The sequence below is a fragment of the Panthera leo genome, chromosome D4 (assembly GCF_018350215.1).
Source record: "Panthera leo isolate Ple1 chromosome D4, P.leo_Ple1_pat1.1, whole genome shotgun sequence".
In the NCBI taxonomy this organism is placed as follows: Eukaryota; Metazoa; Chordata; class Mammalia; order Carnivora; family Felidae; genus Panthera; species Panthera leo.
In genome coordinates, this window is record NC_056691.1 from 74690062 (window position 1) to 74716092 (window position 26031).

Sequence of the window (26031 nt, forward strand, 5' to 3'; positions counted from 1 at the left end):
CAAAATGGGAATGATAACAGCCATTTTCATGATTTAACGGCAAAGGGTTTAGTAACAGTGCCTGGAATACAGTGACTGCCCAATCAAGAGTACTTTATGGCTGTCCCCATTACATGTCAGTGTGAAGCACCTGTTTGGAAGGACTGCCTCAATAGGCAGGGAGGGAAGGACGTGGATTAATGTGCACAGTCATTTACATTTACGGAAGCTTTACAGATATCATTTCATGTGATCCTTACAGCACCCTGCAAGGGAAGCAGAATTATACCCATCTTACAGAGAAGGAAACCAGATCCTGGAGATATTAACTGATAGCTCATGTATCTAGAAGTGGTAGACTTGGGATTTCAATCCAGGTCAGTGTGACTCCCAAACTTGTACTCTTTCTTCCACACTAACCCAAGAAATGGAGGCCCAGGGAGGGTAAGGATGAAGGCAAGTTTACCCTGCCCATAAAAGGCTGGGGATGGGCCAGAAATGAGGTCTCTTGTGCTCCAAATTCAGTCCATTTTCCACTAGGGTTTCCCAAATAAAGGAAAATTTTCCAGCTGCTGAGTCATGAGCAATAATACGGAAGGTGAGAAAAACACCTGTGCTGAACGATCCTGAGACGGGCTCACTTTCCTCAAAGCCCTTCATGGCGATGACGCTGACGAGGTATTCTGCTCCAGGCAAGAGCTTCGCCAGTCTGGTCTGAGTCTTGGTTCCGTCCACAGTTACCACTGAGGGTGTCCCTGGAACCCGGCAAAAGCAAGATCGGGAATGGTGAACCTCCCTGAAACATACCATCGCCCCAAGAATGGTGTATCCAATTTGGAAATGAAACTATGCCTTTATCCAGTACCATTTTCTTGACTTCCTCTCATTTGCTCCTACCCTCTGGCGTAAGAGAAGAGGCCTTACTTTTTGTATAATGCTTTTTTTCCATCCATGCAGATGCCAAAAAGCAAGCCAGGAGCGGAAAAAAACATGAAATCACAACGTGCTAAAAATGGCAAGTTTCCGTTCAGTAGAGAGTTGGCATGTCATGCACATTTTATTTATTTATTTTTCCCACAAAGACTATGAAAAGCTCACTCTTAACGTATATCTGGTATATTTAACCCATTGTCTTAGCTTTGGAATATACAGACTCCCTTACTAGCAGAGATCCTACTCTTTAAGAAAAGAAGATGGTCATAGTCAAGTCCGTACTTATATTTATTTAAAAGGCCTGAATTTATACTTCTTAGAATTTCAGGGCTGGTGAGGAGCTTGTGTATCAGCTGGCCAAACTTCCACTGGGCTGCTACATCATCCCTTTGAAGAGGTATTAACCATCCTTTCTGTATATCCTTCTGCTTTCCAGAATGTCTTTAGGCAGATTTGACTGTGTATCCCCGCCCCCGCCGCCCCCAGCCAAGCATGGTCTTTGTTGTGGCCCCTGTGCGCTGGACTAGAACTCTCAGCTCTACTAAGTCACAACTCCCCATCTGTACCGAGACAGGCCGAATTGGAAATCAAAGGGTAAAACTTCACATACATCCAGCTCAAGATCAACTTTTCAGATCAGTGTGCTCAAAGAGAAAAAGGCCAGTGTATTTAGAGTCTCTACCATTATGAGAAAACAACATTGGGGTCCATTTCTTTTTTTCTTTTATTTTTTAATGTTTATTTGTTTTTGAGAGAGACAGAGAGAAACTGAGCACAAGTGGGGGAGGGACAGACAGAGAGAGGGACACAGAATCCAAAGCAGGTTCCAGGCTCCACGCTGTCAGCATAGAGCCTGAGGCAGGGCTCAAATTCACAAACTGTGAGATCATGACCTAAGCTGAAGTTGGACACTTAACCAACTGAGCCACCCAGGTGCCCCAGGGTCCATTTCTCACAGAAGTTGAGAACTTCAAGGCTGGAGAGGGTCTTCATAAAATGACCCTACACAAGGTAATTCTTCCAAGGATCTTAGAGCACTTTACAAATGAAATCTACAGAGGTGGTCTCAAATAGAAGGAAATAATTTTCTTTGGTCATATTTGGGGAGGATGGCAAGTATCAGGGCTTCTTCACTATCCCACTCACACCCTCCAGGCCACTCCTCCCCTCCCCTTTTCGAGTGCCCTACCTCCTCCAACAGGGACATAGGTGATCCGGAAGCTCTCCACCTGGGCAGAGGGCGCCATCCAGCTGACAGTGGCTGAGTTTTCAGTGATGTCTGAGAAACTGATTTCCTTAGGAGAGCCCATGGCTGTCAAGGAAAAAGCACAGGAGAAACCCAGAAACAGTCAACTATATTGCTCATCAATGATTCTTCCTGGATTCCTTATCCAGGAAAACACAGCCCCTAGAGTTTGTGGCTGAGCCATGCCTTTAGGATAGAGAATGTGGTGGTCTAGGGTCAAGTTGTGACTCGATAGAAACAATTGTTTCTACAATTCTACAGCCCAGGGCTGTAAAGCAGCCATTCGGTTTCATTTCAGTACAATGTTAACACCACAGCTGACATCTAAGGAAGTGAGGCTGGCTGGTTTCTCAGCTTGGAATATGCCATCCTATCATTTTTCATTTTTAGCATTTTTTTTTCAAACTTTGCATTGTAGCTCCTTTTTATTAAATGATACTAAGACTTGACAATGGTATGGTTCTTTGCAATTGATTGGAATTAACCCTCATTTAGAAACCCCTGAGAAGGTGTGGTTGTAGCCATTTTACAGAGGAGCAAACTGAAGCTTGGTTCTCCAATGCACATTGTTGTGGTGTGACCTTTCTGGGTCCCAGGACTGGGCAGCAGAGCCGGCTGGAATCTGGGGATCCTGGAAATAATGTTCACATGGAAACTGACCTCGACAAACCCATTCCTAGAACTGGATGGAGGTCCAGAACCAGGAGACCAAACAAACACCTCACACACACTGGGCCCACCTGGGGGGAAAGCCATGTTTCTGCTACAGCCATACCTCCCCCCAAACCCAGTTTCCATTGGCTTTGTTCTGTATTTCTTGGCTTAGCTCCTTGCCCTCTTCAGCTGACCATGTTTAAGCAGAGAGTTCAGGAAACAATTTTCAGGCCTCCAGGGAACTTGTTTCTCATCTTTCCCTTCTCCAACCCACGTTGATCATTAAGTTTTAAAACCCACAGCTCACTGTGGGGAGATGTTTTTCTTCCCTCTCCATTTCTTTTTCCCTCCTCTTTTGGCTTTCTCCTGTGACCTGGTAGCACCTCCAGACTCTGAAGGGGTTGACTGGGGTTTTGCCCTCTCCTTGGAAAGCTCTGGAAACCACAAGGGCTCTGGAGCCCCGAAGATCTTGATTGTCCAAACACCATGGAGGGCCTGGGCAACCTGGGGGCAGGTCCCTTCACTTCTGTGGGCCCCGGTTGCTCCATCTGTCCAGTGGAAAAAATGATGCCCACCTACAGGAATATTTTTAGGATTAGCAGAGCTGATGGACGTAAAACCCCTAACAGAATCTGGCATGAAGTAAGAATTCAGTAAACATGATTGCTCTCTCTTTCGTTCCCATGTAACTATTTTTCCCATGGGCTACCCTGGATTTTGAAGTAACTTCCAAGAAAGATCTAGATGAGGCCGGCTGAAGACAAACCAACAAACCCCAGTGAGGTGTGCAGATGAAGGCACTGTGGCTCTCCTGCAGCTCGCCGGGGTCCACACCGCCTTTCACTCTGACTGCAAACCTCACTGGTGCAAGTCCTAGCACATTTTAGATGTATCTTTGTGGCCACGGCTTTTGTTTCTCTAGATCCTAGGTTTTCTCATCTACAAAATGGCAATATTATCTGCCATGCTGTAGAAACTATAAGAATTAGCAGCCTCATACATCGTGCCCGCCTGAGGGATGTGCCTGATTAGAGTGGCAGGAAAACAGCCATGTATAATAACATGAAGGAATGGGACAGTAGCGATGGAATTCTAGGTTCATTGGGGTGATAGTTTTGGACAATAGGCCTTCCTAGGTGTGGAAGACTATTTGTTATTTTAGTATATCTCCTTCTGTCATAAATAATGCCCTAAGTCTCCAGGACCACAGCAGAGGAGATGGTCAACGGGAACCTAAAGACAGAGCTTCACACAGCAACTAAACCATACTACTTAAAAGCTGGGAAGACCTAAGCAAGGCAATGCCTCTGTCTCTCTTCCCAAGTGGATGCATGATTTTCAATAAAAACTCCATTATGGAAACATCTGGAATTGTTAAAAAAAAAAAAAAAAACTCACAAGGAGGTTGATGAGGGCTTTTATCCGTAATTTGCATAAAAATTTGCCTCCCCAAATCTGGAGCAAATGTCCATTGCTTTAATCACCTGGCCCTTGATAATCAGCTTTAAAAATTTATTCTCCCTTCAACATACTTTTTTTTTGTACACTTCATATGTCCGAGGTCCTATATTAAGCTAAGGGGACAGCTACTGTAGCCAGTATGGTTTAAGAGCAAGGATTTTCAAGTTAGACTGACCTGGGTTTGAATTCCATTCTGGCCTTACCTGCTAAAAACACCTTACCCCCTAAGGTCTCAGTTTCCCTTCCGTGAAGTGGAACTGACTGTGGCACTCCCTGGCCTGGCTGGGTCATGGTGATTCAGTGAGACGAAAGTGTGTCCGTTGCCCGGCTTCATGTGGCATGGAGCTCACGCTTTATAATTGGTGGTTACTATCTTTATGCTTCATGGGAGTCAGAGCCAGAGGCACCGAGCATAAAGAGCCTGGTTCATATAGAAGGAAGGATTGCCAAGCAAGGGTCTCTGCAGACCTGCTGAGTCAGGCCCCGGGGGCACAATGCTGTTGCAACTCCGGTGTGTGGTTTCAAGTGCATCTGAACTGGAATTGAGCAGAGGACTTGCTGGGAAAGGAATGTTAGGGGGGAATGGGCAGCACATTCTGGGAGTTGGGAGAAGGGACACTGACTCCCCCATTGGCCTCCAGGGAGGAAGGGAGTACCAGGGATGTGTGTGTGTCTGGAGGCAGTGATGGGGACAGGCTAAGGAAGCATTTCAGGCTCCTCACTGAGCAAGAGAAACTCCAGAGAAGAAGAATAAAGCCATCATACTCTGTTGTTGGATTTTTAACTATTTTCTGTCTATTCTGGGGACCCTCTATTTGGGCACACACACCGGTGTCTAAATCCCCAATGGCAAAAGATGTTTCTGGTAACTCTGGGCTTTCCAAAGAAGGCCACCACTGCCGTGAAGATGTGGCTCAAACAACGGAGGGGAAGAGGAGCCATTGCAAATACACGGATCACCAGACGGAACAAAAACTTATGACCTAAGTATCCACCAGTAGGGGAATAATTAAGTAAGTAAATAAGGCTCATGGGATTGTTTCTCAGATCTAATAAGCCAGAAACACACATACACTACAGTGTGCAAGAGTGTTGCCCCAACAAAATTTAAAAAAGAGAGCTTAGATTTGTGTCAATTTTGTCTATCTGCATAGACAAGAAAGTGGTAAAATTGGCTGCCTCTACATAGAACAACTGGGTAGCAGGGACATAGCTGAATAGGGACTTTGCTAGATATTCTTTTTTTTTAATTTTTGAATTTTGAACCAAGTGATCCATGAAAAAATAACATTTACTTGAAATCACCCAAACATAAGAATAGCTAATATTGCTACAATGGGCAAGGCAACAAAATACTCAACAGTCATGGGCTTATTTAAACCTCATAGCTGAATTCTGAGTTCAAGTCTACTTGCCAGATGAGGGGACTGAGGTTCAGAGAAGAAAGGACTTGCCCAAGACCACGCAGCTGGTAGAGAGAAAGGATGAGACTCCAGGGAGTCTGCCCAGAGGCTCCAGGCCACACCACTTGGTACACTGCCCCCAACAGCCTTCCCTGCCGCTGGGCACTTGCTGCTAGCAGCTTGTGCTCAGGAAGCCAGAGGAGAACCTGCAGCAGCTTTTATGAGGATAAGGAGGAACAGAATATCTCAGAGAAGGGTTTACTACTGTGCAGGAGAGGAAAGAGGAGGAAGGATAGAAAAATGGAAGGGAAACTTTCTAAAGCTGATGAGGTGATGGTGGAATCAGATGTGTGTTGTCTAATGGAGTCACCTCCCCTGTCCTCTCCAAGTACGGAGGGGATTCGGGCACACACACGCACACACACACACACGCACGCACACACACACGCACACACACACACACACACGCTTTGGCTGTGAAATACAAAACCCCAAAGAAAGAAATCAAAGAATGGCTTTCCAAAGCATGGGGTCTGCCTTTCTTTTCTTTTGTTCTTAAAAAAAGAAGAAGAAAAAGAAAAAGCTCTTGATTATTCATTCTCTCTCTTTTTTTTTTTTTTTTTTTTTTTTGCTTTAGCACTGTAGGGCCTCTAGAAAAAAAGATCAGCAAAACAAAATCAGTGATCAGAAGTAAACTTTGAAAGGCAGTGTTTATAAACCAAGGTCAAAAATCAGGCTCCGTCTCTGATCTCAAGTTGTTTTATGGGCAGCCACAGTGAGGGAGGAGACAAGGACCCGCATCCCAGGGATAGGGTGTCCAAGTTAATAAGAAACAGGATTTTTCCTCGGACTGAACTGCTGTCTGCATTTCAGCATTTCCTCCACGCCTACAAATACTGATTATGGTTTCTGTAGGTGGCGTCTCCTAGCTCAGTAGGTCCTGAAACTTGATGTAATAAAATACCCATCTCTGGACCAAGAGAAGGTTTTGGCTAATGTTGCACTCAATGCCTGTCAGAGACAGCAAGTATGTACCCTTGTCAGTTAGCTGTCATCCAGCCTGCTTACATTTATTTAGTAGTAATTAAAATAAGATGGTGTTGGGGCACCTGGGTGGCGCAGTCGGTTAAGCGTCCGACTTCAGCCAGGTCACGATCTCGCGGTCCGTGAGTTCGAGCCCCGCGTCAGGCTCTGGGCTGATGGCTCGGAGCCTGGAGCCTGTTTCCGATTCTGTGTCTCCCTCTCTCTCTGCCCCTCCCCCGTTCATGCTCTGTCTCTCTCTGTCCCAAAAATAAAATAAAAAAAAAAAAAAACGTTGAAAAAAAAAAAAATAAGATGGTGTTTGGGTTCTACCCCAAACCTGGCCTTGTGACATTAGGCAAATCACATCGGCTTTCTGGGCCACAGATTCTTCATGCACAAACAGAAGAGGCTGGGATATACCATTCCTCTGGTCCCTTTTACCCCTCCTTGTGCTTTTGTGATTCTTTCTTCTGATCCCTCTTTGAAGCAGTCTCTCTCTAGGGAGTGCTATGTCTCTCCTTCTCCCTCAATTTCAGGAAGGAATTCACCCTACCTTTCATAGATCTTTCCCTCTAAAGAGACTGTTACCAATCAACTTTTTTCTCCTTGAAACAACTCACATGGAAAAGGGTCTGCATTTCGCCCTCTAATGCCTTTTAAAGTTGTTATGAATATCACATAAAATCAGTGAGCTTCATGAAGAGCAGCTTGTTGACCTTGCCAGCTCCCTCCTTTGATCCTTCCTGATCACGGTACTGATTATTCACACACAGCAACTGATAAATATTCATCTTTATAGGTGGAGGTACCACTTCTCCATTATCCCCTGCCTGCTCTAAGGTCAAACATTTGACCAAAGAACAAGGAATTATACTTCTGCATAAAAAAAAAAAAAAAGATGGGATAATTGTCTTAAAGAAGGGTCTTTGGAATATAAAAAATGCAATAATTGTAATGATGATGATGTATTAATGAAAACAATGAAAATCCAAATAGCTTTAATTTACTGAGTTTTTGCTATGTACCAAATCCTCTGCTATGGGCTTTCCATGGATTATCTCATTCAATCCTCCCAGCCCCATTCAATAAATGGCATCATACTCTTCTTGAATTAAGGCTTAGCCAAACTGTCCACACTCACACTGTCTATAATTGAAAGACCTTGGCTGCATTCAAAGATCTTGTAATTTCCCAGCCCTGTGAAAGAAAATCCCCAAGTCATGACTTTTCTTGGTTATATCCTGTTTATGTACGGTACCTGTTGTTGCTATAGCACTGACTGGTTGGGATCGCCTTCCACTGCTTATTCCATAGAGTTCAATTTCGTACTCAGTGGCCTCTCTGAGGCCAGTTATGTCCCTGGTTCGTTCGGGGGCAAGTAGGGTTATTTCCATTGGCTCAGACTGCTTTTTGGTATCTCTGATTTTGAGAACAAAACTGTCGAAGACCCCTTCATCAGCTGTCCAGGACAGACGGAAACCGTCTGGGGTGGCATCTGAAACCAGAAGGTGGTCAACTTCTGGCTCGGCTTCTAGATGGGAGAAAATGGTGGGAGGAGGAGAGAGAACATTATTTACCAGCCAGTGCAATCTTCTTTTCCAGTGGGCGTATCAATATTCAGTGGCCCTGCGGCTCTCAGAGATAGAAGTGTCCTGAATACCAAAAATAAAATTATCCAACACAAACAAGTAGATCTAGGGGAAGGGAAAGATGGAATTCACACATTCACTACAAGCCAAGTGGCTGCTTGCATATGTGAGTTTTGTCTAAAAGCAATTCTATAAATCCACATCTGGACTCAGCTTTGGCCCCTCCCATGCATTATTAAACAAGTTCAAAGCCAATAACTTGTTTACATTTGTGCTCTGATCTCCCAATGGCTGAGTGCCCATCCTCTGTAAGACCTTTTTCTTTTCTTTTAAAAAGATAAATAAACCAGTATTAATGATCTGTAGAGTTGCCTATGATGATACTGCTGATTATATTTCCCTTGATCCTGAGCAAAATGGCCTTTAAAATGTTATGTTATGGTCTTTTTGCTTTTTTCTTGTTAGTACTGTTGTACTAAAGAAGGCTCCTACTCTCGACTTTTTTGCTTGCCTTTTTGACTATTAGGTAAATGTTCAGAAGGTAAAACTGAGGCTTGAAACCTCTTGTGCTCCATACTTTGGACCCAAGGTATTATCTTGGATTGCCTTAACCAGACAAAACTCAATGTCAAGGTAAATTTAGAGCCGAGTTTCCCAAAGTGTACTCAGAGCAAACTATTCCTGTTTGTTCTTCTTCTTTAAAAGGCACCCAGTGTCAAATACTGCCTGGATAAGTCCCTTTTGGAGAGACACAGGCACATTGAGATCTTCTGTGAAGCCTTGTTGTCAAGGATCCTGTTAAACTATGTTTAACTCAGTAGTTCCAAAACTTATTTGATCATGGAACTTCTTCACCAAGTAGGACCTTTGAATATTCTATGGAACTAGTAAAATCTAGAAAGACTTTGGGAAACACAGAGTTTTTACTGTTAATGTTGTTAATGTATGTGTCTCTAGGAATTATTAGTCTTGAGAAAATTATGGATTTAGTCTGTATCAAAGAATCTCTATGACATTAGTGTTTACCAATATAATAGGTCTGCAGTTGAGTTTTCAATAACAAGCCCACCTTGTAGATTTATCAAGATCACAGTTGACATTTTAAGATGACAAAATGCTGTAAATAAGTATATCTTTGAAATATACTCATTGGTATATTTCTTTTGAGAAGGCTGAAACATAGCTGGGGACCAGCCAGGATGTACACAGGAGAGGATGATGTGGAATAAGCACACAAGAACTACAGACAAGACATGGTCTAAAAGGACTTGGGATGCCAAGTGGCAAACATTTTGACCTTCTCATTTCTGGAGAGGGAGAAGAGGAGTGTTCGGTAGAGACATAAGACAAGGGAGAGTGTGGTGGGGGGAAACACAAAAGAACAGGCCACATCTATGGATTCAGCAGAGAAAATGGACAAGAATGTTAAAACCATGGTAATATGGTAGATGGATTACATGGAAGGGAACCAAGGAGAGGAGAAAATGGCTCACTTGAATCCAAATACCTGTAACAATCTCAGCCCTCAAGGGCGTGGTTTGGTGCCCTTGGGTGAAGCCAGAGACCATGACCTCATAACCAATTCCAGTTATGAGGCCTCTGAGCTCCAACTTCCTCTGGGTTCCTGAAAGTGTGAATTCCTGGGGGTCCAGCAGCTTCCCAGAATCCACCACCGCTACTAGGAAGCTGTCAAAGGCATTCTCCGATGCCATCCAGGAAACTGTGAACCCGTAGGGATTAATGTCGGAAATGGTTAGGTTTTCCAGAAGGGGCAGGGCCTCTGAAAGAAGGGAGGAGTGAAAATAACTCAGGTTAGCAGCACTGACCCTGCAGGGATAGCACAACTGTCCACGGATACTGAGATATACCCAATCAAACACTAAATGTGTTAATTTCTCAGAAAACGAATATTTAGTAAGAGCTTATTGGCTGCCAGATGATGTTATCTTGTGTAAATCTCTCAACAGGCCTATGAGATAGATAATATTCCCATTATACAGGCAAAAAAAGCCTGAGTTTCAAAGAGGTTGATTGGCTTGGCCAAAGTCACAGAGCTAGTATGTGATAGAGCAAGGTTTTTAGGTGGATCTCATTCCAAAGGCCATGAATTGCTCCCTGTATAATTGGATATCTTGTGTTGGGTTTGTACCTCTTTCTCTATTTCCAACTGTCTTCTGGTCTTGAAGGAAATCAGCTCTTCCCCCCACCCCCCACCCAATATACTGATATACTTCCTTTTGGGTACACTTCATATGTTTCCATTTCACTTCTAGTTCACATTTTGAATCAAGTTAATGAGGCCCCTTAGTGACATACATCTTCATTAGCTGAAATAGGGGGAGGGGGTAAGATTTTTTTCATGTGGCAGAATTAACAAATTAGGGTTATGGTCCAGTAAGCAATACTATGATTCACTGATTCTTTTGCTGTTTGTTTTCCTGGATAAAGTAGGAGGTAAGGACATGTCGGGATCTTTAATAAGTTCTGGTGTCATCTGTTCATTCATTCACCAAACATCTGTGTCCCAGGCACCCTTATTTCTTAGGCATCAAGGGGTCTTTTCACACTCTGGGATTCCCAAAATAGTGAGGTTATATCAGCTAAGTTTCTAAGTGCTAAGTTCTAAGTACCAATTGACAAGGCTTCATGTTTATTCTCCTATTTAATCCTCATAATGACACTGTGAAATAGCTACTGCTGCCTTCCCCCTCTCCCCCGTGATGTCTAAGGAAACAGAGATCAATGACTTATATACAGGATTCCAAATCTACTGGGTGGCTAAGCTGGGCTCCCACCCAGGCCATCTGATTCCAAGCTCAATGCTCTTTCCACACTCTAAGCCAGTGTCTAATTAGTCAACCCCATCAGGGCTGGCAAGTCTGGAGGCTTAAGTAGGATTGGTGGAGAAGGTTCGGAGCCCCCCGCTCTAGCAAAACGAAACACAGTAATAGTGAATGTATTTTTTATTGGAGGGGACATGGGGCTGGGAACTCCATGACCAAGGCTGCTTTAGCTACACCTCATTTACAGCCTTCTTTTCTGCTGCTTCTAAATGGAAACTTTCAAAGAGATAAATGACCTTACACTAATGCCCAGAGTCTAATCCATGCAATGTAAAGAAAAATGTTTTACAAAGAAGTCATTGGTGATTGAATGAACAAGTAAATGAATATCCTCATCCCCAAAGCAAAGATTTAAATTTTGTTGTGGGCTGGACTTCCTGTACTGATTTAGCATATTTGGTATTTGTTTTGAGGCTTTTTTTTTTTCCAGGTAAGGATCTTCCAAAGATCATAATTCTATTTAAGGCGAAGATGAAATCACTTATCCTGTGCAAACAGACTTCTTTGTCTGCAAGACAATGGTCTCAAGTTCTTTTGCTGAGTTTATTTAGGTAAGTGGCGCCTCTTTGGATAGCTAGCCTCTGTGTACCTCCACACCATCAAAGCAGCGGATTCTCGTGAAAAGAAGGGCATTCAGGCTAATTAGTCAATCAAAGTCTTGTTATTTATAGTCATTCATGTTCAGCTTTTTTTTTTTCTTTTTAAAAATATGCTTCTTTTAAAACTCAGGGTCTTTTCACTTCAAGGATTAGCTGAGACAATGCTGTAACCAGATCTAGGATTCCCAAGACCAGCCCTCCCAGACTGCCTTTCTTCTCTCCGTTCTGCGGGAGGTCCTGCGGGAGGCTACAAGAGATGGCCTGATGGGGTCTGTGGCTGGCCATTCCTGCCCTCCTGTGCATCGGGAGGCAAGAGACTGGGAGCCCCCACCACTCTCTCCCCTGCCCCACTAAGAAATGACCATGTTCTGCATTTGAAGACTTTTTTGAATGACTGAATTCACAGTAGGCAACGGGACAGAAAACAAAACCACTTTTTGATCTTACATTAAAACACGTCCAGCGTTCTCTTGAAAATAGTAAGAAAATCATGATTTCATAACAATAGCTGCTGAGTTTCTATCTAGAATTGTTGCTTATTTTTAAGAATGCTACTTCCTAGGAAACAGCAGAAAGAACCCAGCATCGTAAGATGCCTACTGGATGCCAAGCCATTAAACTTTATCATATCCATTTAGATCCTGAGACAAAGCTGACAGAAATGGCTGTGGGAGTCCCTTTGTCAAATATAAGGAAACTGGAATTCAGAACAGTTAAGAACCAGCCAAGGTTATGCAGCTAAGAATATGTGGGGGAAGTTCAGAAACCACTCAGGTCTGATATCAAAACCCACACACTTCTAGGTCATCATGGCTGCTTCCAATTAAATATTTAATTGATCTCATTAACATATTTTATCGGTAGCGATTTAGATGCTGGGAGAGGCCTGGTTTAATGTGAATCAGCAGGCAAAGTCAGTCTCCTGAAAATTATCAGTAGTGGAAGGCAAGAGACTTCTAAATATTTTCTGAGGTATGTAGCCTTTGCCATTGATTTGGGATGATCTCAGGAAAGAAAACGGAAAGCCATTTCTTTATGTAATTCTTCAGTAATTCAAAGAGAGGTTGGAGGTCAAGTTCAATAAATGGGTAAGCTTCAATTAAGTTTGGATTTATCTGCTACCCGAGGTCAAACCTTCGGTAATTTGCTGTGGATGCTGACTTAAGACAAAGTGTTTTTTTTTTTTTTATTTAAAGAAAAAGAGATATTATTATATTTCTGGGGCAAGTGGTTTATAAACTGCCTTACTTAGCATGATTTATGGCAAAAATTCCTGCTCCAGGCTGTGGGTAACTTAGAACTCACTTTTCAGCCAGAATTGTTAAAATATGTATCAGCCTATAAAGCTAGACAGGAAAATCCTTGGAAGCTTTATGCAGCTGTTGAGTACATGGTCTCCATGTCCCACGAAAAGCTGCAAAATATCCCTCTTTGCGAAATACCAGAGGATCTGATCTCTCTTCACTTAGATGTTTACATCTGGAGTGAAGACTCTACTGGGGGTTGACGTTCCCTTTAGAATGCCTATCACCTTTCCACTCTGCTGTCCCCCATCTCAAAATTCTAAATGGACAAGTGAGAACCTTTGAATGAGTACCTGTCATGACAAAAGCAGTGAGGGGTCTCGTGGGGTCCCCAGCCCAGGTGGTCCCTGCCACACTAATGTCATAGCCAGTGTTCTCCAGCAAGCCCGTGATGTGAGCATGCTGTGTGTCTCCTGAGACCGTGAATTGCTGGGGCTCATACAGCGAGTGAGAATCGCTAACATTGACAACAATCTTTGCAAAAAACCTGGCTCGAATGCTCCAGGACACATTGAAGCTGTCAGGAGTAATATTGCTAAGGATTAGAATGCCCAACTGTGGCTGTGGCTCTGGCTCTGAAGGGAGAGGAACATGGGCAGAAGAGAAAGGAGATGCATTATTAGAGGAAGCAGTTGATTTTTCCAGAATATAGCCATACGACATAAAAGTGCCAATCCCTCCAAATATTTGCAGAAAGGTAGTATATTAGGCTGTGGCTACACCTGCATTGACTAATGCTAGAGAATATACTTTCTCTGCAGGTATGGATGTGCATTCTTTGTAAGTATAGACACGACTACTTGCTGGCCATAGGAAGAAAGGTGAACAGGCATTAGAATGGCAGATAGGAGCAACAGAGAATATTTAGGGTGCATTTCTAAAGGTTTGCAGTGGGACACTAGCTCTGTAAGATGTCCTAAGAAAAGTAGCTTTTAGTAAAGTATGTATGGGTATTCTATCTCACTCCCAAAGCTTGAGAGTATTTTATAGCCTCTGAAATGCTGGTTCTGTAAAGAAACCTACTTAATTTTGTGCAGCCCAGAATTTCATAAACTCATTGATCAGTGGATACTCTTTCAAAGGATATTCTTTGAACATCTCAAGTAGCTTGTGGTTCACAGAGCATGTCTTAGGAAATGCTACTTTGAAGTTTCCTTATTTAGTTTTCTTTTGATCTATTTCGATTGTACAAATTAAAGGCTAATATCCATACAAGAGAAATTCTCCATAGTTTTTAGAAATCCAAAGGTTTCCTATACACCATAAGAAAATCTGCATTTTACCCTGAATACCGTAAAGGTAAAAATGGCTTTCATTAAAAAATTCTTGGTGTATGCAAAAGTTAAAAGAAAATTTAAAGTTAGGTGTTACATTTTCTAACTAGAAAATTCACTTACTGGATAATTTGGAAAGATAAGTGGTTCCCCTGGAGGTCGATATTCTCTTGTCCCTTAAAGACTAGGAGATCAGTGATCAAGGCAACTCATTTTGTAATGTAGGGGGCCTGTACTGCTAGTTTCTACTAGGATGTATATGATCTGGCCTCCTCAATGCACATTTATCAAGAATACTAACTTTAAAGTAAGTTCGACTGAAACTTTATTTTAGAAAGAGGCAACAGTCCTGGAGGGTTGAGGTACCAGGGTTGGCACTGAAGGTTGGGAAGAAGCAGACTATTTCTTCCAAGGACTTGGGAGTTGTTTTGCTGCAGCTCCAGTAATAGGAGGAAAGAAGGGACTCATCTGGATAAACTTAAACTGGACAGTTGCACAGCATAATTTGATGCCACAAAGTCCCTAAGGGCAAAAAGAATCTGGCCCCAAAGCAGAAGATAGCCATAAGTAACGGCATGGAATCTCCAACTTAGCAATTAGTTTGAGAAGATAATGACGCTATAATTTTTAGCCATAACATTGGCATAAATTACCTCAACCGCACTAAAGGTAGAACCCTCCAAGTGGGCCTCTGTTTGCTCTTTCCCTGTGTTTTGCTGTGGCAGCAATTTCTCAAATTAAGGATGCATGTTAGGATTCTTCTCATGCCACCAAAAAGAGACTGGCAATGTGAACACATTCACCATGCAGAGTAAGACTTAGCTTCTCATGGCCAGCTTGGCCTCCAGCTGTCTCCCAAAGGGTGCAACCAAGCTCAGGAGTGAGATGTAAGAAAAACCTCGAAGAGTGAGTGAGAGAGAAGGTATGGCCAGTGTTCCATGCAAGCTGGGATATCTTTCTCTCACCACTTCTAACCCTTCGAAATAATTCTTGGACATGCCATATGCTTCCAGGAAACATAGATATTTTCAAAAATGTAATACTCCGAATGTTCACCACATGCACCAAGATTTGGACAAGATGACAGATGAAAGAAGGTGGACATTTTGTGACAGGTATCAGAAGATGACAAAGCATGCTTGGTGGGGTAAATGTCAAAAGAGAACAGTCTATTTGTAGGGAATGCAAGCAAATAAAAGTCTCAAGAACAAGATGAGACCACTGGGTCCTCTGGCTCTGGAAGTGTGTGTTAGGGTCTTTTCTTCGCATGCTTCTGGCACTGTGTTTTAGAATCTTGGAAGAGAGAAAAAGGATGAATATCACTCTGACCAGGGAACCCAAACTGGCATGCACACACCTCTTTGGCAATGTCATAGGCAAACTCTGATTAGACCACAGGCAGATGATAATGGGTAGAACTGGAAATGATTATTCAAGATCAGATGAGAAGGATGATGTAGAAATTCAACCAAAGCAAGTCAGGTTAACTCTATATAAACAAACAGAGCAACTCCAGATGTGAGTGCACATTTAGAAAAAAAGAGGTTGACTTCTGGGTGATTGTTTTTCTTTTTAAGTTTTAAAGCTCTGATTTAGGTGGCCCTGTCAAATTTGGGAAAGATCTAGAGGAACCAGGAGGATGAAAAATGTGTAGCGAGGGCTTTTTGGGGGACTGCTCCCCAGAGGAATTTCAATGGAGAGTGAAGAAGCCATCGTGGGAAATACCTGTGGTTGCTTGGGCCATTAGAGTGTGAGCGCGGTGCCCGCCCATCAGCCCATGAAGGTGTGCAGTGTAATTAGAAGAAGCCGTGAGGTTGGTGATGACTGAGCTGCGAGACGCCGCAGGTACAGAACGTACTACCGTCTCCTGGCCGTGGTCAGAATTCCTAACTTCGATAAGAAAGCTATCAAAGGCAGCCTCTTGGGCTTTCCACGAGAGGGCCATACTGGCCCAGGTCACATTTGAGATAGTGAGGTGGCTAAGGAGAGCTTCGGCCACTAAAGCAAGCAGAAAAAAATATGAAAGCGTGTCAATTTAAAACACTATTATGATAGAGTCAAAAACTAAAACACATAAGACTAAATCCATAAAGTTTTAGACTTCACCCTTTGGTAAAAGACTTGTCCTTGTTGAAATCCAGTTTGAGCCATGAGAAACAAATATAAGGGGCTGAATAATTTTCTCCTCCAGGTTTTTGTGTACTTTAATATGGCGAAGATGACAGACCACCCTGCTGACAATCTGTAGTCTCACGCAGAATGAGGACAGACCTTCCCTCAGCCATGGGTGACTTAAGTGTTAGATGATTTTGATGCTACAATGTCAACCTTTTTCTTGGATTCATTATCCAAAATGTGCTAAGAATGCTATTTTGAATGGCTAAGCTTCTCCTTTCAAATTCAGATAGAGAATTCTCTTTTGCTGCGTGCCAGAGAGGGCCTCACATAGGATGTGTACCACAGACACTACAAATTTAAGTGAGAGCAGCTTATACTCTGGCTGGCCAAGTTCCTTGTATAAACATGACGACTTCTATTTTTGCAATCAACCATTTACTCTTCTGGGAGCAAGACAGCCTGTTCATGTATTTTCTCCTAGAGATTGCATTGGATTTGGGATGGTCTGGATGGCATGACTTCCTTGTGCATCCATCTGATTAGTAATCTGCTTTTTTTTTTTTTTTTTTTTATCATTTTCCAAGTTGAAAAAAAATAACAGTACCAACACGATTTCATTAGATCATTGGGATATTTGGGTATTAGGAGGCCAAAGATATTAGGATAACACAAAATATAATTTTTAAGACTTTTTTGATGCAGACATCTTTCCAAATCAAGGACAACTCTTGCTTCTTAGGTATAGAAGGGTAGAATTCTTTTCTCCAGATTCCATATGGCAATCTGGGCCAGACTACATTTTATGCTGTAAATGTCCTGGTCAGTAATAGATCAGGCAAAGGGCTTAACAGAAATCCACCATTTGGGCTGCTGTTGGAGAGAGTTATGTTAAGTAGTGTTCTAGCCTAGCATTGTGGAGCAGTTAATGCACTGTGGCTTCACCCTGCAAAGAAGGAGTGAATGAGCAGCTTCACCCTGCAAAGAAGACTCTAGAGAGAGGCAGTCAGAATGGGAGAAGGCAGATGTACCTGTGGTGGCCGTGGCACTGATGGTTTGGGTCCGGATGCTGGGAGCAAGTCCCGAGAGGTAGACAATAAAATGATTATTAGGGTGTAGCCCTGAGATGTGGGCAGTTCGTTCAGCACCAGAGATATTATATTCCATCGTCTCCAAAAACCTATTGGAATCAACAATTTCAATGGTAAAGGTCTCGAAGGCCCCATCGGTGGCTGTCCAGGAGAGATTGAAGCTCTCAGGAGTTATGTCAGAAACAGTTAGGTTTCCAATTTCAGGTTCTGCAGCTGAAAAAGGAAGGGTAGGGAAGAAGAAAAAATAAATGAATTTGGGTTGATTATTTGGCCTGTGTTTTAAGATTGAGGTTGTTAAGAGAAACGTGGCTGGGTAGAAAGACCTGCTAGTTCAGGGTTAGGGGGAAACCAAGCAGTGTTACCAGTCAGTGCCAGCGGGAGAGAAAAAGGGGATTTGTTAAAAGAAGAAAAGAGGAAGGTCTGGCAAATTGGATTCCCCTGCTCTGGAGCAGCCATACATGATCAAGCTGGCTGAGATCCCATGTGTGAGAGGACATCTGAATGATGTCAGCTGGAACCGTGGTGCCTAAGCTCAGATGCTTCTGGGAGCCCCGCCGCAGGGATGCTGGCCATCGGTCAAGAGATATGAGTGCTGGCAGTCTTTAGTTGCCAGAATTGCACTCAGGAGACCACAGTTACTTGGCTCCCTCCTGCAGGCATCCTTTGCTTTGAGGGAGCTCCCATCTATTTAAATAAAGGCTAAATAATTCTGATGCCATCACCCTCCCAAAGGTGGTACCCTGAGGCTTCTGATTTTGTGACTTAAAGGGAACTGGCAACTTGTCAGTGTGATTCTTGGTATTTTCATCATACTTCTGACAAGGGCCAGCTGCTTTCATATTCTGTTAGAATAGCTCGTCCTCTCTTAACTGCCTCTACGGGAGCCAAGAAAGCTGCTACTTACATTGCCAACCAAGAGAGCTGAGCCGAGGCAAGGCAGTCAGACAACCCCTGTTCGGCCAAGAAATAACATTTTGTCTTGGAGATGGTCCTACCAGTGCTTTTCCGTGCAATTGGAATAAAATATGCAGAAGGCAAGCAGAAGCAAGGTGTGAGGAGCAAGTAGTGCCTCTCCAGCAGGGAAGGGGAAGGCCTTCCCATCCCATCACATTTAGTGATACACAGATCAGATGGGGTCATGGACCTTCCTCCTCTCATACCATTTCATCAGAAACAGGAATGTCGCTATCATTAAGAAGGAAAAAAAAAAACACATAAAAATATGAAGGGCACCCAACCACAAGGTCTGCAGGAAAGATCAGAAGCGGCAGGTGATTTCTCTTGCCTTCTGGGAAGGGATGATTTATGAATGTCCGATATGGTTGCCAGTTGCAATTTCTAGGCATTTCAAGGTCACCACTCATACAGTGGCTGTCTGTATTCTGTTGATCTCAGTGAGGGTTATTGAAATGATTGAGGCTAAAATGCAGGTCTATGCTTTTGCTGGAATCAGTGAGGTTGTACAGGTTTGCATGAAGGTTTGGTTGCCATAATTACCTGAAAATGGGGCAGGCATACGCAAACCCAAGCAAGACAACCTCTACTGAGCTTCCAACCAAGGGAGGCATATAGGAAGATGCGCAATGGAGAATGGTGCTGGGGAAGGCTGCTTGCTGAGGCAGGCCCCTGGGGAAACACTGACTGCCTTGTCACTGGAGCGGAGTGACTAGGAAGGCACAGCACGCCCTCCTGGGTCAGTGCTGGGAGTGCGCCATATGCAAAGGCCAACACTCCAGGGAGCAACTCTTATTTAAAAGAGCAATAAGGGCATCGGATCTTTGACATTCATAGCCTGGGACATTCCTTGCTTCAAATGCTGCTGTGTGTACTTCTCTGAATGAATGGCTTTTTCTTTGGTACTGTCTCCAGTCATAATTGTGTGATTTTTTTTTTTTTCTTTTTGGTCTAGCTATTTGCTAATTTGGTGTTCTAACAATGACTCAGTATCTGAGAGAACTGCCCGGAGGAGGGTAATTCAGTTCTCTTATTATACTCTGTGTATTTTAAAGAAACATTTAAATTAAAACATTTCTTTTAAATGCAAGAACCACAGTGCCCATACCCTTGAGGGATTTGGGATAGAAAGGCGCCTTTTCCAACTAGCAAAAAGACCCTCTAAAGTAAATAATCTATGCTCTACCAGAACTCACACATGGTAAGGGACGGCTTTTAGTTATATCCTAGCACTGGAAAAGAGAATTAAAACCATCAGGCTGTCTCTTGAAACCGAAAGCCATCATTCAAAAGAGAGTTAGTGGTAGGAAGTCTGGGAGAGGCTGGAGGCTGGAGGTCAGAAAAGGCAACATCTTTATCATTCATCCTCAAAATGGCAGAGGCATACAGACCAAGGCACAGCTTATGGTGTGGTCTCTGGACATGCATGACCAGCCACTAAGGGGCATAAGGGAAGGACTCAGACATGGAGAGAAGCTGACTTTCCGCAAAGTTTCATGGAGAGAAAGCAGGGTGGCTTGGGGAGGGGCATCAACAGTGGGGAGGAAGGTACCTGTGGAGGTCTCAGCAGAGAGCACTGGTGTTCTATAGCCCCGGATCACCCCATAGATGGTGACTCTATAAGGGGTGTTGGCCTTGAGGCCCGGGACGTCCACAGCCCGCAGGCTGCCGGGCACCGTGAGGTTCTGAGCTGTCTCCACCCAGTTGGCCTCCTGCACCTGAATGACAAAGTGCTCATAGGCCTGATCAGTTGTGGTCCAGTTGAGTCTGAGGCCATCCCAGCCAGCCTCAGTCACGGCTATGTCCGCCAGCTGGGGGAGCTCCTCTGAAGAAGGACAGAGACGTTATTTGTCAGTTCTGCAAACCAAAAAAAGGAGGAAACCAAACATCCCACAGCCCAGCTCTAGGGAAGAGAGAAAGAGGCGAGAGAATTTTTGTGTGCAAGTGTGGTCATTCTTGGTCTCTGGGCATTTACTTCTGACTTGAATTGTGGTAATCTGGCCACAGCCCTTCTTCAGGAGTTGAAAACAGTCAGAAAGGGGAAGATCTGTGCTGTTCATCCTTGAGATGGCAATACTGTCTGGACCACTGCACAACCCACAGGGGGTCTCTGCACATGCATGGCCAGAAATGAAAGGGCAGTTGGAAAAGTGGGATTGTGGGTCAGGGTAAGGGGGGTAGGGATGTTAAAAGTGGAGGCTTTGGAGGCCGCTGGGCCTTCCATTGTTGGAATTCCCACAATGATCTTTATTAGCCAGGTCATCTTGGGCCCATCACCCAGCTCATCTCTGAGTCTTACTCTGCTCACCTATAAAGGGGGCTGACATATCACTGGACTGTGTGATGGCTAAATACCATTTATAAACCCCTGAGTATCATGCCTAAGCCATCGTGAGTGCCCAGTAAGTGGCTGCCCAACAAATACATCACCGTTTAGATGTTTCCCCTTGGAACTTTGCAACCATACTGGAGAGAATTATCGGCCTCATTTCAGGGCTTCGCGTTGAAGAGGTTGTCTTATTGCTGGCCACCTGCTATCAGGCAGGCTTTATAAAGTGTATGTTGTCTCAGTGTGGACATGTGTGATGTTTTTTCTCTGGACTCTACTCGGCCTTTAGGGATCAAATGTTCTGCACTAGATTCTTGGCTTGGTTCTTTCCCTCCTACCTTCTGCTAGTACTTTGTGCCAGAACAAAGAGTGGCTGCATCATGAAGCAAAGCCATTTGTGCGAAATGAGTGCCCACTTTTAATTAAAAGTGGTAAATTTTGCTCAGTCAATGGTGCAGAGCAGGGCCCACTATTGATCTTCCCACCATGTAGCAAGGAGATTTAACGTGTTTCTTATTGCCGATTTTAGAAAGTCTGGATTCTGAATACGGGAAAACCCACTGCTTGGTGGGATACCTCTCAGGATTATATGCAACCGCTCAGACTTTTTAAAGGCTGCTGTGGCCATGCACTTGAAGTTAGAAAAGAAAATATCTGTAAAGATTCCAGCCAAGAAAGGTGCACCCGAGGCACTTGTTCTCGGTGCCTGTGAGTCTGAGCAAACTCAGCCTTTTTGAGGGGCTGTATTCAAATGACCATGTAGCCTTGGTGCTCTTGTGGGGGTATCAGTGAAGGCAGTCCTCCCTGCCCTCCTAGCTCATCAAGAAGAGCTGTTCACTTATCTGGCACGTAGTGGGGTTCCTGGTAAGGTTTCACGTGCAAAAGGAATTCTGTTGTTAGATACAGACTGTTAGCATCCTGCATCCGGATCACAGGTGTCTCAATAGCCCCTCTGGCTCACTGGGTTTGAAGACATTCCAGGCAGCACAGGACAACACTGACTCGGCCAGCACAGCTGGATCGTAACATCACCTTTCTCATTTTTGGAATTGTGTGTCGTTTCTCACAAGCACCAACTTTATTCGGTGTATGTGAGCAAGGAGAACAATTTATTTGAACTAGGTTATTTGGATAGTATTATGAAAACACAGGATAGATAGATAGAGAAGGGTATGGACTTAGGGCCCAGCATAAGAACCCGATTACCAAAAATTTGGCCCATTTGCCCCCTTTAAAGTGGTTTCTAAAAACTCATGAACAGCACAGAGTTTCCAATGACAGATGGAACAGCATATTTCCAGGGGACAAATTGAGATAAATTGTTTTTCCTCCCTAAACTGAATGAAAAACATTGAAGTCAAATGTGGCTGTTTTTTTCTTGGAAATATGCCTTCCCTGAGTGTCTCTTAAGGAGAGACAGACTTGAACAATTTCAGCAGAAGATCATTTCAAAGGTTATTCCATAGAGATGTGACTACAAGTTGGACAACGTTAGGGCCTCTGAGGCCTCTAATGGTAAGATTTCTCTAGAAAGTTCTGACCCTATTCTTGTGCCACCATGGCCCTACTGTTTATGCTATTTTTAGTAGATACATGGTTATCTTATATATTTAGCTATGTGCCGTTCAATATTTACTACAGGAATGGAGCTTTGCTAAGCATTTTTGGTCATTATTTCATCTACTGCTCAGGACCATGTTCTGAGGTAGAGTATTATCTTTGATTTGAAGGTGAGAAAAGAAGGCTCAGAAATGTAAAATGCTAGAGCCAAGAAAATCCAGCAAGGTGCAATTCCAACCCAGCCCTTCCTGAGTTAGAGCCTCCCTTCGCGCTGCCTGTCGGAACACTGAAACCACACTCTGACACGTGGGGAATGTTCTTTCTCTTCCAAAGAGAGGTTGGCTCAATCATGTCCCTGGTGTGGGAGGAGGGTCCTATACCTGTGATGGCCTCCACAACAACAGGTCGAGTGCTGCGGCCCCTGACCTTGCCACGCAGGGTGACCGTGTAAGGGGTACTGGCCCGGAGGCCTGGGACTTCCACGGAGCGTAGGCTGCCAGGAACCGTGAGACTGTGAGCTTCCTCGGCCTGGTCAGCCTCCCGGACTGCAATGACAAACTGCTCATAGAGCCCCTCGGGGGCCGTCCAGTCCAGGCTGAGGCCATCCCAGCGAACCTCGGTCACTGTGAGGTTTCCCAGATCTGGAACCTCCTCTGCATAAGGACAAAGAGTTGCTGAGTTACTAAAAAAGGTAATTGCGTGCTAGGATTCAGGTGAGATGACATTTTGGCCGAGGTTGGGATGAGTTGTCTGGTTAGTGTTGATTACAGATGCATGATTTACAGCAGGTGTAGAGCACACTCTGTTGGCACTAAAGCCAGGGGTTTTCTGTTCAGTCTCCGGGAATGAAAGATAGTTCTAGGAATTGTTCATAACTTCCATTCTTAACATATAAATGGGGCTTTGGGGGAATCTTTTAGTGTGTTCTTAAAATGAGCTCAGACCAATTTTTTTTTCCCACTTGCAAACTGTGCTTTCCAACTTCTTAGCTGTTATGACTGAAAACTTGCTTTGAAAGAAAAGTCACCTCTCACTTTTGTAAGGGAAGACTAGGTGGAATTTTCCATGGGATTGGCTAACATGCTACACTCGGACTTGGCCAAATAAGGGATATGACATTCGGATGGGAGCGGGGATGATTCACCGGTGTTCCCCAATGTGGCAGGGGCTGAGCCCAGCTTACAGCAGGAAGAGCTTTGATCCCTCCCGAGCAGAGACAAGGGGAGGAAGTAAATTAATGAACCAGTCTAGAATACCTGTCAAGACTTCAACAGAGAGAGGAGTCGTGCTGAATTCCTGCGTGACCCCACGGATGGTGATGTTATAATGAGTGGCTGCTTTGAGCCCAGGCAGGTCCACGGACCTCAGTCCTCCGGGGACTGTGAAGTTCCGGGCTGCCTCTACTGTATCAGTCTCCTGCACCTGAATGAAAAACTGTTCATAGGCTCCTTCCGGAGCAGTCCAGCTGAGTTTGAGGGCATCCCAGCCCACCTCGGACACCATGATCTCTCCCAAATGGGGAGTTTCCCCTGGAGAAGGACAAAGAACTAGTTTAATGATCAAATCACACAGCAAGATCCAGGAGTCTTGAACACAAGAATAGGCTTTATATTACTTAAAAATATATGACTGTCTTTAATAAACATGCAGCATGCAGCTATTCCTCCTGAATTTGAGGAATAGAACAAAGAGCATGAGGTATAGAAAAATATTTGTCATCTTACTTTACTAAAGAACTGTCCTAACCTTCAGTGGACAAGGAGATTAATTTTGTGATTTTTTTTTCCTTTTAAGTATAACGTCTTAACATCCCTTGCCAAGAGGGAGCCTGTTTGTGAAGATAAAGATCCTTGCCTTTGGGGCTGTGTGTATGGTCCCCAGGCAGGGCTGTGCACAACTTCAAAGGGTGTTGTTCACGTGGGTTGTGGTGTCAAACGTACCCCTGGAGTTATGTAGCCTGATGGCTTCCCTCCATTAGACACCATGGTGCCATAACTTGGGGCAGAATGAGTCCATTCAAAAGCAGTTGTGTCTGGGGTGCCTGGGTGGTTCAGTCGGTTAAGTGTCCAACTCGATTTTGGCTCAGGTCATGACCGTACAGTTTGTGAGTTCAAGCCCCACATCAGGCTCTGCGCTGACACTGCACAGCCTGCTTGGGATTCTCTCTCTCTTTCTCTCTCTCTCTCTCTCTGCTCCTCCCCCACTTGCACTCTTTTTTAAAATAGATAAACTTAAAAAGAATTTTTTTAAAGTGAACTGTGTCTGGTTATCTGTTGTGTCTGATTTTCTGTGGGTAGTTTCCTGTTAGGAAAAACAGAAGCTAGAGACAGAAGGATAAGAGGTACCTGTGGAGGCCTCAGCAGAGAGCACTGGTGTTCTATAGCCCCAGATCACCCCATAGATGGTGACTCTATAAGGGGTGTTGGCCTTGAGGCCCGGGACGTCCACAGCCCGCAGGCTGCCGGGCACCGTGAGGTTCTGAGCTGCCTCCGTCCTGTTGCCCTCCTGCACCTGAATGACAAAGTGCTCATAGGCCCGGTCAGCTGCGGTCCAGTTGAGTCTGAGGCCATCCCAGCCAACCTTGGTCACCGTGAGGTTTTCCAGTTCAGGGGCATGGTCTGAATAATGACAGAGATGGGTCAGTTAAACCATTCCTCAAATCCCTCTCCTTCTGGGAACCCAGAAATGGCAAACCCATTGCCAATGCTGAAAGTCCTGCGGTGGGAGCCGGGGCAGGGCCGAGTCCCGCGTTTCTGCATCCCCGAGTGCTGCTGTTGCCATCAAAACATCACCAGAAAAATCAATGTAATACTTATTTTGCCTTGTGGCATATTTGGGTGTGTCTTGTGGAAATGGCATATTCCTACTGACCAGTGTCCTGTGAATATAGAAAACTCTACATATCCACATTAGGAGTGCTCTAGGCTTCAGTTTCCATTTTGGAAAGTGTCTCTCATTCTAAGGATGAGATCATAAGGAACAGCCTTCTGCTATTCTCAGGATTCTTGGTCTGAGCTGCTCAGCCTTCTGTATTTTGAGAAAATGGGCTCCTCTTAGATTCCCTTCCTTCTCAGGCTTCCTCAATCTCCTCCGGAAGGTCTGTTTTACAGTCTCTATGTTGGAATTTTTGACCGTTTCTGAGGCTCAAATCAGTTCACATAAACTACTTCAGAAAGATCAGAGATAAATTAACCACAATTCAAGGAAGGCATACTGAGGAAGGCGAGGAGTCTTTGCAAGATCGTCCCTTACTGGATGGAAAGACTAAGGCCTGGGAGGAACAGAGCTTATTAAAGCTCAATTAAAATCAAAGGTGATATTATCTTCATTCATCTCCTGAACACAAAAAGTACAATAACAATGCACCTGTCTGAATATGCCTTCAAGGTGATAATTTGCCCAGGGCTGAGCTTAAATGGGCTTTGCATGACCTAGGAAGAAAGGATTTCCTCTGGAAATGGATCTTGTAAACAACCGAGCAAGAACTGCCTTGAGCTCATTTAAAAGAACAAATTGTTTCTGTGTTTATGCCTCACATTGGCTGCTAGTTTCAAATGGACCCTATGTCCATTAAAGCACACTTCTAACCTGAAAATCCCAGCTTGAAATCTGATTGAAGGGGTGCCTAGGTGGCTCGGGTTAAGTGTCCGACTTCGGCTGAGGTCATGATCTCA

General features: G+C 44.1%; 1 protein-coding gene across 1 annotated transcript in view; it reads right to left on the reverse strand.

Annotated features, from left to right (window-relative positions):
* The window catches only part of TNC (tenascin C), a 66768-nt gene that overhangs the window by 17844 nt on the left and 22893 nt on the right, over window positions 1-26031 (reverse strand). The window contains exons 10-18 of the mRNA XM_042914112.1: window positions 24703-24975; window positions 23614-23886; window positions 22738-23010; window positions 20021-20293; window positions 17455-17727; window positions 9796-10068; window positions 7958-8230; window positions 2102-2224; window positions 591-734 (exon numbers count right to left, since the gene is read on the reverse strand). Coding sequence (XP_042770046.1) covers window positions 591-734; window positions 2102-2224; window positions 7958-8230; window positions 9796-10068; window positions 17455-17727; window positions 20021-20293; window positions 22738-23010; window positions 23614-23886; window positions 24703-24975 — 2178 coding nt within the window. The remainder of the gene's footprint in view (window positions 1-590; window positions 735-2101; window positions 2225-7957; window positions 8231-9795; window positions 10069-17454; window positions 17728-20020; window positions 20294-22737; window positions 23011-23613; window positions 23887-24702; window positions 24976-26031) is intronic.